General features: G+C 36.5%; 2 protein-coding genes across 4 annotated transcripts in view; one reads left to right on the top strand and one right to left on the bottom strand.

Moving 5' to 3' along the window:
- GABRD (gamma-aminobutyric acid type A receptor subunit delta) overlaps positions 1-14,310 on the bottom strand; it is a 107,237-nt gene that overhangs the window by 24,707 nt on the left and 68,220 nt on the right. For both annotated transcript variants that reach the window (XM_075773260.1, XM_075773259.1), the window contains exon 5: positions 2,590-2,680. The gene's annotated coding sequence lies outside the window, so the exon portion shown is untranslated. The remainder of the gene's footprint in view (positions 1-2,589; positions 2,681-14,310) is intronic.
- The window catches only part of CFAP74 (cilia and flagella associated protein 74), a 46,531-nt gene continuing 33,313 nt past the window's right edge, over positions 1,093-14,310 (top strand). Inside the window, exons 1-13 of one of the 2 annotated variants that reach the window (XM_075773257.1) lie at positions 1,093-1,238; positions 2,198-2,282; positions 2,670-2,729; positions 3,644-3,790; positions 4,560-4,658; positions 6,129-6,233; positions 7,382-7,555; positions 8,115-8,225; positions 9,110-9,212; positions 9,956-10,113; positions 11,325-11,535; positions 12,187-12,384; positions 13,450-13,623. In XM_075773257.1, coding sequence (XP_075629372.1) covers positions 1,115-1,238; positions 2,198-2,282; positions 2,670-2,729; positions 3,644-3,790; positions 4,560-4,658; positions 6,129-6,233; positions 7,382-7,555; positions 8,115-8,225; positions 9,110-9,212; positions 9,956-10,113; positions 11,325-11,535; positions 12,187-12,384; positions 13,450-13,623 — 1,749 coding nt within the window. In that variant the 5' untranslated portion in view covers positions 1,093-1,114. The remainder of the gene's footprint in view (positions 1,239-2,197; positions 2,283-2,669; positions 2,730-3,643; positions 3,791-4,559; positions 4,659-6,128; positions 6,234-7,381; positions 7,556-8,114; positions 8,226-9,109; positions 9,213-9,955; positions 10,114-11,324; positions 11,536-12,186; positions 12,385-13,449; positions 13,624-14,310) is intronic. The other variant, XM_075773258.1, reaches the window with a different exon arrangement.

Raw genomic sequence — 14,310 nt, forward strand, 5'->3', positions numbered from 1 at the left:
TGCCGGAGGTTCTGCCGCAGTTCCCCTTGCTAGGACTGACAGTTTGCTGGAGCGTGGCCCTGCGGTGGTGCCCTGTACCGTGGAGTTGGGCGTGGCATTGCACGGACACGGCGTGAATCCGGTGTCGGGAGGGTGTTTTCACATGCGAGGTTCGGGTGCTCTGTAACGTGAGGAATCATGGAAGCAATACGGCTTTTGCTGTCTGGCTTGTGGTTTCCTTATAGAAGGCCTTTGGGCCTAATTTTGGCCTGATTTACCCAAAGCTCTGTTGCGTTGAAGTTTGAGTTGCCCTTCTTGGCAATGCAGTGGCTTTGCAGGAAGTAATCTGGGCTGCGACTGGTGCGTTTGCAGCTTGACTTATGTTTGTGTTACTTTTTAGTGCCACTAACAACCTTAAATCAACCTTAGCCATGTGTAGGAATTCTGTCTCGCTTTTAAGGCGGTTCTTATCATTTATCTAGTCTATCCTGTATTTCAAATTTCATGATGTATTTTCTCTGTTCGTTAAACTAGAGAAAATAGATACTCTCTTCTAGTTTATGTTTTTGAGTTCTGCAAAAGGATTTATATAAAAGCATTCAAAGCTGAGCCACCACCTTCATTAAATTAATCACATGAACAAGTCTCTGTATGAGTAAGCCCTTGATGAAATGTTCAGCCATGTGGTAACAACTCATTCTAGATGACATACAGAATTTACTGAATTCTAATCAATTGTACCAACATTTGAGAACAGTTTACTTAATGCTGGAGAACTGAGTAAGATGCAAGAGCAAGTAACATTTGTTGGAGTTGTTCCCTAATCATTCTGGGTAGAGTGGTTGGCTAAGTGGATAAGATACATCAGAAAGTTTGTTTTAATAACAATTAGTTCAATAATAAAAACTGGCAGTGTCCTTTCTTTCCTACAAGAGATTTGTTAAAGTTGATACTTAAAATGTGTGACTAGTACAAAGGTGTGTGATGTTATTTCACATACATTAAGTATTTACTGAATGCTATTAATTCATCTCAAGATATAGTGCAAGTTCTTGGAGATTATATATATATAAAAACATATATATGTATGTGCCCTTCGCTTTCTTAGCCTGGTCTTTTTGAAAGATCTATCGGTATGGAAGATAATGAGATCAGTTATAGTAAGGAAGAAGAGCAAAAATCTCTTCTACCGTTTCCGGAAGAGGAAGAAAAAGAAGACAAAGCTGGTCAGTTCTCTAATGTGGAAGAACACTGGGAAGGTGAAAATGATGAATTGTTTTGATAACTCACAAAAAAGTAACATTAACATGTCTTCTAATTTAGTAGATGGGAACAGTATGTAAATGCAATGATTCCAGTAGGTGTTTTCTAGCATTATGCTACACAGCTGTAACTAATCTAAATCTAACCCATTATTTCTGTAGCAGTGAATTCTCTACTTTTTACATCTGTAAGGCTGAATTACTCTGTAATTCAGAGTTTTATATTGATGGTGAAAATCTAATATTAGACTGTATGGGCTTGATTCAGTTGCTCACACATTGGCATCTAGTGTCACTTGAAGTGCTCTAGAGCCTCTCATCTGGCTCCAGAATGGCATAGGTCTTCCACAGAGGCAACTCTATGAAAATATTGGATACCCTAAGACATCTAAACTGGTGCCAGATACCTCTTAACAGGCAGCCAATTTCTCTAATTGTGTCCTAAGTATGTTTCAGTATGTTATGTGAGCAACATATGTACCATTTTACAGATTATCATGCATGGTGTAGTGCTGAATACTGATCTTTATATTAAAAAGGGGTCTTAGGCTATTATTCTCTCTCATTGTCATTTTCTTGCTCACATAAATACTTAACAAAAATTTTCTATCTTCACGGTACAGTAGGATAAGGTACTGTAAGAGAAACAAATCAAACTGTTGGCCAAAACCTGTCAATACATTAGCCCCCTCCATGGTTTTGGTTTGGGTCTCCCTGCCATTGGATTGTTTGTGACACTTCCATAATGAAGGCAGAGAGCATTTTCCTGTTTTGGTTTGCAGGTATACAACAGTAGTCCTGCGTGTTTTGCCATGTGATTTTTTTTTTATACACTGCAGTAATGCTATAAAATGTCATCTCTGATTCTCCACATTTTGACTTGACAGCAAGTATACCAGAGCTTTGCATTTTACAGTTGAAAGTCTCTATTAAACTGTTCTTTTAACATCTATTAGAATACAAGCTTGAAGAAGAGCTTGCTGGTGCTGGCAAGATGGGAAAAAAGGATGCTTCTGAAGAAATTCGAGGCAAATCTAACATGTAAATAACTTGTTTTCTTACCAGTTCTAACAGTAATTTCCTTTATAGTGTTAACTTACCTCTTTCAAGAGAAGGTTTTGTTAATTCAACTATGCATTTTTGTCAAATTGGTCAGAGGCAATATAGACCTTTCCACAAAAAATAAATTAAATTGGTTACTACTGTTAAAACAATGAGCTGAGTAAGATAAAGACAGACTCTGGACACTGTTTAATCTGAAAACATTATAGGTATGTACATATAACACAATGATTGCACCACATTAATGTGGGCTAATTGGCTCTCCTCAAAGGAGTAGTAAACTCACCAATTTACGTTTCTTCTAAAACTCAGCCATCTCTTTGTAATAATATGCAGTGTTGTGTTTGTACCCCTCTGTACTTGTAGAACATCGGGAGCTGTTGGAAAAAGAAAAGTTTGTCTGCTGAAGAATATCAGTGGTAGATTGTAAGTTTCTTAAAATATATACAGAGTTTTGTACCACTGTGTAAAGTCAATTAACACAGAATTGGTATGATGATAGATTAGTACTATGTTGATTTTACAAGTAGGTGGTACAGTGGATTTATTTCTGAAAAAATAAATTTCTGTGTAGCAGAGATCACGCGTGAAAAGGAATTTGGTGGTTTGAATGTGGCCTTAAGTAGTTGTTGCTCTCTTCACGAAGATCAAAGCACAGTTTTGCTTACTTGGACAAGACTGTTAATCTCTGCCCTGGAATGACCTGGCATAGGGTTATAAGACATAATGAAAAGCTCAAATAATGTTTATCAATAAATGTATGTGGGAAGTTGCATAGCACATATGCCTACTGCCAGTAAATGTTGACAGTGTTACCATTATCAACAGAAAAACTCAAAATACATCAAAATGATTTTAAAAACCCCAAACCAAACCTTCAGACTTCTCCTATATGCAGAACAAAATTATAAGAAAGATTAGCTCACCCCACAAACTGAGCAGCTGCATATAATATGGTTTTTAATTAGTTTAGAATGTTCCCTTTAAAGATTTAAACTATTGTTGATGAAAATTAGCATTTGCAAACCCTAGGTATAATCAAGAGGAGCCACAGGCATTTCAAAACAAAGACATTAATGTGTTAAATGTGTGTATAAATGTTCAACTTTAGATATCCAAGTCTAAAAATCTTGGCTTGAGTACATGCATGTAAACTTCTACAGATTATGTTCACTTTTTTCCTTATTTAAACTGATTATATTTGTAACATTTCTGCTAGAATAAGAGTAAAACAGAAAACAATTAACCCACAAATGCGTAAGTGGATGATGTACAAACTTCATGTAACTTTTCAATTTCTCATTATGTTTTCACTGATAATATTGTGTTTCGATTCAAAGGGAGAGCTTGGAACACTATTTGGGTGACATTAATAATATTCAGGCTATGAAGTATAGAGATAGAATTTGCATATTAACCTTACAGAAGAACCTAAAAGAGCTCAATGACGTAGCCAAAGAAAAGCAACTTGTGGTCCGAAAAGCCAGGTTAGTGTTTAAGTGAAAGTAACTCATCAGCATAAATCACCATCAAATACTGGGATACTGTATCTGTCATAAATTTTTATAGAATTTTATAGAGTTTATAGAATTTTTTTCATGAAAGTTATGTGATGCAAACACTTGTCTAATATATTCAATATATCCCCAAACCATTGTAAAGAATTAAGGATAAAAATTAATTACATGCTTGAAAAAATGAAACACAATAATAATGTTAGAGGTGTTTGGTCTGGGAGAATGAGATGCTAGTTCCTTTCAGTGATGTCTGCACAATCCTGCTGGTTCAACAGTCAGTTGGAAATGTCAAGTTGAAAATTCATTGTAAACGTTTTCTTAACTGTGATGGAAATGGTACATTAGAATCAGTGAAGTTACGTACTTTAAGATAAGCACCTGCTACGAGTGTTTTGCTATGTTGAGGTCAAAGATGTTCTTTAGCAGCAAACATCTGAAGAAGGCTTAATGTAAAAAGATGCCGTTCATGCTATTGTCATTTGTGATAATATCTGAACTCTGGATGAAGTAAGAATAAACTCTTGTTACATTTTTCTGGGTTTTTGGAGAAAATGCTTGAAATTAACAAGGGCTTCTGAGGAACCTTGTATTAAGATCTTAGAAGAAAAAGTGGGATGGTGTTGGGGAGTTGGGGGGGTTTGAAGGAATCCTATCTGTGAACCTTGCCCCCAAAAGGAAGAGTTTTATGGGAAAGAGTAAAGAACTTACACAATACAAATAATCTGTTTGTTTCTTGCAGAGACAAGCTGAGTACCTGTCAGCTGCGGATCAAGACGCTAGCAAAGCAGCTGGAGTGTGTAGACATTGAAATAGAGAAAGAGGAGGAGGCTGGCAATGTGTAGGTAGAGAGTATTTCTGGATACCAAAGATTATAGGCAGCCACTATGTTTCTATGTGTAATTAATGAGATACATTTTCTTGTTTTCATCTCTTCATGTTGTTGAACAGTTGATAGAATTTTTAAGCATGTATATTAAAGATGTTCATAGCTCAGTGAAGAAACCCATTGCCATTCTCAGCTCAAGATGTAACTGCATTAGCTTGGAAGACTATTCTGATGCAAAGGTATTGCACTTCCAGCTAGTGAGAGCAGCAGTGTGTTTGCTCCCGTGTTGGTGAACACTAAGTCACTGTCCGACTGACGTATTTTCAGCAATAATTCCTCCTTTTGAAATAAAGAATCATGGTGCATTGGCTTGGGAATTGTTGATCTCTATGCTTTCTGGTCTAGAGGTAATATTCTGTTAGGTAAATCAGTGCAGAAAGAGGTGGGAACTTAAGAATGGATAGGAAAGAGGCATATATTTTAAAACAACAACAGGTTATTAAATCAGCCTAGCCCACTACTGTCAATTATGTTTATCAGGGTCTCAATCACTTTTATTCAGTGTGATGAACCAACACCAATGTGCTATGGTAGTTTTAGAGGTCACCATTTTGCTTGTGGTAACTATTACAATCAGGATTTATATATATATATATGCTATTTCTTTTCCTGTTGATTTCATGTTGTGGAAAGCATGAATGCCTTTCAGGAGTAGTCCTGCATACAGGAGCTGTTCTGAAACACTTTTGCTATAAAGTGGGAGGCAATTTACTGTACTCTTCACATTTGGTTTAAATAGAAAGAAGTGGGTGGCTTGTGTACCAGGAACAAGTGTATTGTGAACAAACTTTGCAGCTGCATTTTATGACCTGTATTAATTGTCGAGTTAGTATAATCGATGAATGATAGAGGTAGGTTAACTGCCAAAATGGAATAGCTGCTTGAACAAAAATGATGAGTTGAATGCTAATGAGACTCCTGTGATGGGTGCTAGTACTCCCTGTTCAGCATCTTGAAGAGACAGTCTTACTAACAAAGCCCAACAAAGAAAGGCATTGTAGACGTTTTTATGCTTATGATGTGTCAAATTGTGAGGTCTAGATATACAGGAAAAAGAACAATTCTCACAGTCTAATATATTTAGCAAGTGAATAGTGGAGTAAGAAGACTTGATAAATTTCTGGCTTATGAAGCTCAAAGGCACCATGTTTTAGCAATAATGAAACTACTAGCTACCATTAGCGTTACTGATGCCCAATACAAAATTTTTGAAGTTATAGTAACTGCAGGTAGAAGATCCATTTCCAGTTTTGATTTCAAGGAAGGGAGTTTATGTTGAATATAGTCAGTTCACTGTCTGCTGATTTTTGTAGTATACTGTCTACTAATTTTTTTTATTGTTGCTGATTTTGTTGCAGGGAGGATTTTTTAACTTTTATTAGTTCCAATTTCTTTCTGATTGTTTCTTTTTAATGTTGACAGCGCAGCCCTGTCCCGCCTTCAGGCAATGCACAGACGACTGTGCACTGAACTGGAGAAGGAGAAGGATTTTGAGTTGAAAATTGCTTTGACACTAAAAGAAAACATGTAAGTGACGGAATGAAAAAAAGAGTGCGATGGGAGTCAATCTTTATTATAGTCTTTATATGCTGTTTAATGGATTAAAAAGTTAATCACTACAGAAGTTGCTTGTAAATACTGAACTACACAATTTGAGGTCATGTGAGGTTCACTGCAAGGCAAAGGATCTTGAGAGCAACTTTTAGTTTGAATGGTTCATTGCTTAGGAAATGGGTTGCTCTGGCTCAGCTCCTGAGTTAGTTCTGCATGCATAAGTGAAGTTTTGGGTTTATTTGGAGTTGTGCATACATTGTGGACCTAAACAGGTTTCACTTTAAATGGAAAATAAGCTGGACTAAAGTAGACTTGTCTGTGATACTGATCTCTGAATGAGCTTAAACACTTTTAATTTATGCCTCTTAGTGTTTTTATAGGCCATAAAGGAAAATACTGAAATTGAGAATGATGGAGACATTGTAGTGGTACTGTGTATTTTTATGCTAAGCTAACATTGCTGCTTGTAACTGATTCTTCACACATACTAAATTATTTATTTAAGACAGAATATAACTGCCTTTTGCAGAAGGCAACAGGCGAGTGTGTTTATATTATGGCACCAAAGGTACAACTACTAATGCCACCACATCAAAGGAAGAACATGAGCATGTTCTTATAGATGCGATTAACCAGAATACAGTATGCTCTGCTGCAGTGTTGTATAATAACTTTAAAATGCTTGACTCGTTTATTGTGTTATTAGCAATAACTATATTAATCTATTTATGTGTATCCCTATAGTATCTAAATTCCTTCAGCAAAACATAAAAGAATAAAAGCTATGGCCTGTCCCTAAAGTTATTTGCTGTTGAAGAAAAAGCTATTTTTCTAAATTTTCTTCTGTGTAAATGTTAATTTGAGAAACAGAATCTTGAGCTGTATTTTTTTTACTTTTTTACCAATATTTTTGATGTCTCTAAAATGAGATATGCTATTAGAGATGAGTCTTAGTCTGAAAGGTACGATACCTGTGTCCTTAATGGTATGATTTACAATATAATTTAAAAAATAAAACGTGGCTGGGTTTTAATTTCCACCATAGAGTCTTATGTACTCAATACCCTTAAGTGAAAGAATGTCAGTATTTCTGTGAAAACTGCTCACACTTTGTTTTAAAGGCTTGAGATGTGGCAGATAGAAACTGAGCAGGGAAAATACGAAACCCTTCATGAACAACTTAAAAAAGATGAGGAGGAGCTGGAGATGCAATACCAAGAACAAGCTGAAGTGCGGATTTGGAAGGAAAAAATAGCAGCACTGCAAGCAGAAGAAAATCAGTGGTCTAGAGAAAAGTAAGCACCTATAAGTCATGCTCTGCTTCCTTTCTCTGTATTATTTTTAGCCAATTCACTATTTCAGGTGTTGAGAAGATTAACTAATTCAAATACCAGTGGTACCATGGTTCTTAGCTGGGTGTTGCTTCAGGAATATTCTATAAGGAAATGGAATTAAAATAAGAATTGCCTGCAGTCTTGCAGTTATGCAGGTAAAGATTTCTGATATATGAAAATAAATTTGCTAAAGACAAAACCAGCAAATTATTTTTGCCAAAGGAAACGAAGTTTATTAGGTCAGACTAACTGCATGCATCTGCATTCTTACTGGCTGCCAGGACCTTCTGAACTTATGATCAAGTACCTCAAGATTTGTTGGAGAGAAAGAGGACACCAGTTTATCAGTTTATCTATAGGTTTTGTGAAAACAAGAGACTGTACGGGCTGGGGGGGAAGACTAATGTCCTCATTTCAGCACATGTGAATAAACCCCCCAACCCCACCCTCAGATGTCACTGTGTTGGAATCAGGGTTTCCTTAGTCCTGCTGCAACTGTTGGTTTGCCTGTGTTTTGTAGAAAAGAAGCAGCAGCCCAGAAAGAATATGAAGAGAGGCGTAAAAAAATGTTTGAAGATGCCAAAAGGAACCATGAAAAAGCAGTATGCTTCCTGAGAAAAAGCATGGCAAGGTTATTGTTCACTCCTTTTCTGCCACTGTACATTCTCTGGTGTGCAATACTTCACCCTTTAGTCTTTGAAAAAGAACTGTTTTTCTGCTAGGTGTATGTTCTGTTACACTTGGAAATCTTCTGCCGCAGTACCAGTGCACTCCTTTTCTGGTTAATAGTAAAGTAAATGCTCTATTCATAGGTTTATGTTTATCTAATTTGGTGCTGAATTATTTTGCTACTAAAGAAACTGTGAACATTTGTTACTTATTTTTACTTATATATTAGGACTTAATTGAAAAAATGAATGAAATAACTGTACTGTTTCTGTGTTGGTTTATTTTTCATTAGATGGCATGTGCAAATTTGTAATAATTAAGAAAAACACCCAAATAAGGTATTTTTTTTCCAATCAAATACTGTTATTACTAATTCTTTTCTAGTTTACTATTATATTAGCTGGAATACTCTCAGGTTTGATGCATGCCCACCTATTTCTAGCCTAGAGTTTCTAGGGTTTATTTTTAGTGTGGGTACAAATGGTTGGCTCGTATAAAGTTCACTACATAATTGTTTAGATATTGGTTATATGAGCAACACCTGAATTCTTACTTTATTTTAGCAAGTAGATATATGTCATAATATGGAACATGTTCTTCATATTCAAAATAAAAAAAAAGTTGTCGAGCGAACTAGTTGAAAGCCTGTTGGCACTTGTAACTTGAGCGGTACCGGATATAGAAGAGTCTTCCAACTGTTCCACTTTACCCACACCCAGTATCATAGTAAACACAGAGGCTTACAGGAAGAATGGTGACATTGACAATTACTACTTGTCAGGTTAAACATTCTAATACTAAAAGCTTTCCAGGATCTGAGCCTGAAAGATTTTTCTTTGCTTACAGAATTCATGAAAAAAATGCAAAGGAAGAAGTGGAAACTCAGGAGCATATGGAGAGAAGGATACAAGCTGTGCTTTCCCTGAAAACCAGCATAACTTCCAATAGGGTACTGCTGCTCTGGCATAGATGGGAATGGAGAAGTCGACTTGTTAGACTGCTAGGTTTTAATGAAAGTAATTTCAGTTTTCACTGCAGAATTGTTGTGTGATGCTGCCACATCACCAACCAAATCTCTCCTGGAACTGGGGAGAATTTAACTCCAGGAGTAATGGTGTTAGATTTGTATGGGCAGAGTTTGACACTCCTACTTACGGAATTTATTCTGTCAACAATTGAGTTGTTCTGGTAAGGTAACTTTCTTGAAAATAATGCATACTACAAATAAGTTCTCTGAAAACTCAGCCAGAAGCATTTCCAGTTATTTGGATCCCAGTGCAGAAATACTTCATATGGAGAAAACATATGGAAGAAAACCACTTCATTAAGAATTTACATAATGTAAAATAAGAATTTCTGAGCTATGCTACTTTGCTTTTCTACTTATGTTCTGTAGAATATGAAGGAATGGTCTTAATTTAATACTAATTTAAATAGAACTGTATCTTTTCACATTACTTCATTGAGTAGCCTTTCAGGGGCAGGCTAGAAGGGTAAAGAAGGAGCCCTGGCCTAGTCAGAGCCTTCTGCATCTCAGCACACCATGACTGCTGTGTTTATTAAAACCAGTAAGTTCTACTTTGGAGAACTCTACCACAAATTTATACTTGGATAAGGGCACCAACACTAGATACTTTTATATTCTTTAAGATGTGAATCAAATATGTAACTGTGGTTTGTATGGCTTCCTAGGAAAAACTCCAAACTCTCCAGGTTTGGAACAAAGCAATGGCCTTTGAGGCAAAGCAGCAGGAGATGAAAATGAGGGAAGCTATCCTGGCAGAAGGAGGCAATGTTGCCAAGGAAATTTTTCTCCATAAACGACTGCTAGAGCATGAAAAAGAGAAACAGTAAGTATTCATATCTATATCAAACTCTCAGCTGCTTACTGATGCTCATGCAGTAATATATTGGAGCTCTTAATCAGGTGCTGAAAACAGAACATCTATGATGGTGTCTCAAGGGAGTGCACTCTGTGTGTGTGGTATTTGTATAGTCTGTTTTAAGCGACTTGAATTTTTAGCTTAGGTGTTATTGAGACAACCAAAATTAGGAGCTTATGTTCTAGGATTAGTGCAAGGAAGATAAACTAGTCTGGGAGAGAAATTCAATGAACCTAAACTGGATGCCTGAAGTAACTGTACTTCTGCGTTTCCTGAACACTGTCCTTATAAAAATTGAATAGCTTTCTTAGGCTTTTAGAGGACAATCTCTGGAAGATTGTGCTGCAGTAAGGTCAGAAGCAAGGTACTCTCCTTCATGCTTTTTTTGATTGAAATTCCCCCTCTGCCTTTGTAGTAAAGTTGATAGGAATGTGCCTGTATCTCATCTGCTCCAGTGTAAAGCTTAATGATTGGTTTTACCTCTTATGAAGATGAATTTGAGCTAAGATAACAAAGAGAGGGTTGCTGAGGTATGTGTTTCTGCATGCTGGTTCTGCACAGGCAGTAACCTGTAGCAAATGTTAGAGGTTTAATAAGTAAAGGTTCAGTAAGTCTCAAGTTTTGATTAAATAAAGCTTCAGTCTTGATGGCTGCATATCACCACTGCTGCTATCCCTAAGTGTGTTCTAAAAATCACATTAATAAAATAATCATGCCAGTTTGTAGAGATCTGCTGGAAATACCCAACTCTATTTAAGTTTAATCCTTTCACCTTTCTTCCTTTCACTGTTTCCCTTTGCAGGCCAAAGGAAATCACAGTTTGTTAGTCTTAATGTTAGCTGTGTCATGTTTCTCACAGCAGTTCTTTTCTAATTTCAGCTACCACCCTGCTAATCTGCTGAAGAAATGCTAGATATTTCTCCCAGAGTACTGCCTTTCCCCTTTTCTGTGAAGGGACATTCTCAGTTTTCTCTGAGTATATTTCAGCCTGAATATATCTATCTGCATTATATGCAAAAGGAAATAACTTTTTAGCCATTAAAACCATTATGTTCCTTAATTTTAAAGATGTAAAGACTTGCTGTTTAGCTTAAAGGCTCAAAAGAAACTGGACCATAGCTAATATATTAGTAAACATCCATAGTTGGTTTAATATTTATTACAACATTGGATTACAGAGCTTTTAGAGAACAGCAAAAATCAAGAAAAATTGAGATTGTATCTCAGATTTTGCAAGAAAAAGCTTCTCTTCACAAGCAGAGAAAAAGTCAGTCCCGTACTAAGGCAATTAAGGGTGGTGGTAAACTTGAGGATTCTTTACTGTGGAGAATGAAAACATGGCAATATATTGAGAAGACCTGCAAACATTCAGCTGGAGCAATATCACAGGTAAACAGAGGCCTAAGAATTAACTGTCTTCAGATTTATTTTTCGTCAAAGGTGCAGGGCAGTGAATTCTGTTGCCTGTGAATAGCACAGGCTACAACTAAATACCAGGCAGTACAGAAGAAATGCTGACTAATATCTCCATTAGATCTCTTAATGACTCTTAGCCTCCGTTTTCTTGGTTGTTGATGCTTATATGAATAAAGACATTTTTCTATTTGGTATGGGGTAGTTTTTAAGGGCATTTGTAAGAAGAGGTGAATTTTTGAACACAAAACCCATGCAAAGTACCCTCACTTCCTGACTGACTGACTACAGTCAGTATTCTCATGCCTGAGGACTAGTTTCTAGCCTCCTACGTATACTGTTAACGTTATGTATAATTACCAGTCTGGACCAAGGTGGACAGGCCACCTTTACTTAACCTGGAAAAGGAACATGTATAATTATTATACATACAGCTAATGTCATATGCTTTTAACATAAGATTTTGCCTGTATTCAGTGTCTTAAGAAGGGATCGACCTAAGTTGTCATCTTTGGCCTCTGAGCTTTACAGACCTGTCTTTTTTTGTATTAAAAGATCTCCTCAGAAACTGTTAACTATTGAAGTAACTGTCATCTAGTAACTTTTAACTGTATCTTCAAAATTTAGGTTCTTCCACAAAAGTCATGGTGCTCTCCATCAGCTTGTTCCTCAGCTGGTGAGAGAACTGCTTCTGTAGGAGAGATTGCTGAAAAAATACCCCATGAAGTGCTCTGTGAAAGTGGTGGAGATAAGGAAGAGAGGGACAAGACCCTAGTAGAACCAGAGTTCCCAGGACTTTGGAGTCAGGAATGTGACCTGCACAAGGTAAATGTTGTCATATTTCCTATTAGTAATAGAAAAGAAAAAAGTGGATTGTTTTGTAATTGACTCATTGTGAAGTCAGTCTTTACAAAATTTTGACGGTATCCATAAAAGTAGTTTAATGGATTAGAGAAGCTTCATTTGCCTCTCTAGTAGTTGTATATATGTGAAGTAATGACACTGGTAAGTGGTGTTTTAGGAACTTTGCTTAAAAACAGAAGTTATCTGTTTTTCAGTTAAAATGCAGACTTTATTATGTCGATGTAGAGATTCAGATGTGAGGATATATTCAGACCAATTGCTGTTTGACACTATTCTTGTAGTGTTTGTTCTCTTAAAGAGAAAGCAGTACTTCAATTTTAGTTCAGAGATATGTGAAGACATACATCACATCATGCTTGCTTGTATGAGTTTAAAAAAACTAAACATGACTTTCTGTTGAGTTGGCAACACAGATTGCTTTATGTGGAAGCAACCTTTTTCATACCATACTAGGCAAAGAACAGCATATCTTCTAGCAAAGTAATAGCATTCCATACTCTACAGAACTAAATAATACACTCTTCTAGAATGGAATTGCGTAGTTAAGATCATAAGTGTTATTTCAAGGTATGCTTGCATATACTGCTTTTTTGAGACGTAGAAGACCTTCAAGAGCAGATGTTATAATCAATCAAAAACCAATGATGTCATTACATATTCATGTACTTGCATGAAAAAAGCACTGGACTGTAATGGAAATGTTCCAGTGAAGTCAGCTGTTGTTTTTTTTTTTTTTCTGAATTAGTATTTGTTTAAGTTGAGGTAGAAAAAATTCTAAGTGCAGAAAAGCAGATCATGCCCTAAAAACATGATGTCATACTGTGGGATGATGATAAGCTACAAAACAGAGCTGAGGTTAAATTTAAATTCTTCACGCAGAAGTTGGGAGGCTGAGTTTGCTCTGGAGACAAATAAAGGCTGGCTAAATACTAAAAGGTCCCATTCGCACACTTTTCTACTTTGAGCTATTGATTCTGTGATCACGCTTACAGTCATGGTGTTTTTTTTACTGGTGTTCCTTATTAGATATCCAGAGAAGAAACAGATCCAAAGCAGCTGGCTACAAGGGTAGAGAAAAAAGAAATTTTTGAGAAAAAAACGGAGGAATTCAAACCTGGAATTCTTCACAAGCAAATACTGTCTGGTCGCGAATGTAAGGGACGTACTTTCTATAGTAAACCAAGCTGCATTCATTTCAAGGTTAGTGGCCGTTCAGCATAGGATCTGTAAAGATTATGTGTGATGTCTTGATCAAAATTCTGTTGCACTGGGAAGAAAAAATAATTCTTGTTGTCTTTAATAGGTCTTTAATAAAATCTGAAACAGTACTTGCCTTTTTCTCTAGCAATCTCTTATCTAAGTGTTAGATTAAATAAACTAGTAAGTTTTACTAATAAGGTCTAAATGATAAAATACTTCCTTTCCTTAGGCAAATTTAAATACTGTCAGAAAGGCGAGCAAATGATGAAGCATCTTGTTAGACTGTGTTCCGTGCTTTTAAAAAGGCAGTGTAACTGTTACTTACGCATTTTATGTACATTACTTCTATAAAATAATGTCCTTAACTGGATTGTAGTTGAGACTTCTTTAAGATTTCAGTTTGCAAGCAGCCATCATATTGTACTGGTCGTGAGGAAACTGAGCTGCCGTTTATCTCTTTGTTGTAATTAACAAGCGTACTGTGTGAAGGGGTAGCACTACGCCTAGTTCTCTGCACTTGAAAAGGTTGCTAGTGTGGTGCATCAGGCAAGTCTTCTGTGTTGGAGAAACATGCTGGCAGCCAGCCCCTGGGACTCTTGCCCGTGTGTTATGGAATGTGCCCAGGTATACACAGCTTTCATGGCGTTCTGGTTCTGTTAGGAGCTGGGAGCGTGCGTCTTGCACAGA

This window comes from Balearica regulorum, chromosome 21 (genome assembly GCF_011004875.1).
Source record: "Balearica regulorum gibbericeps isolate bBalReg1 chromosome 21, bBalReg1.pri, whole genome shotgun sequence".
Lineage (NCBI taxonomy): Eukaryota > Metazoa > Chordata > Aves > Gruiformes > Gruidae > Balearica > Balearica regulorum.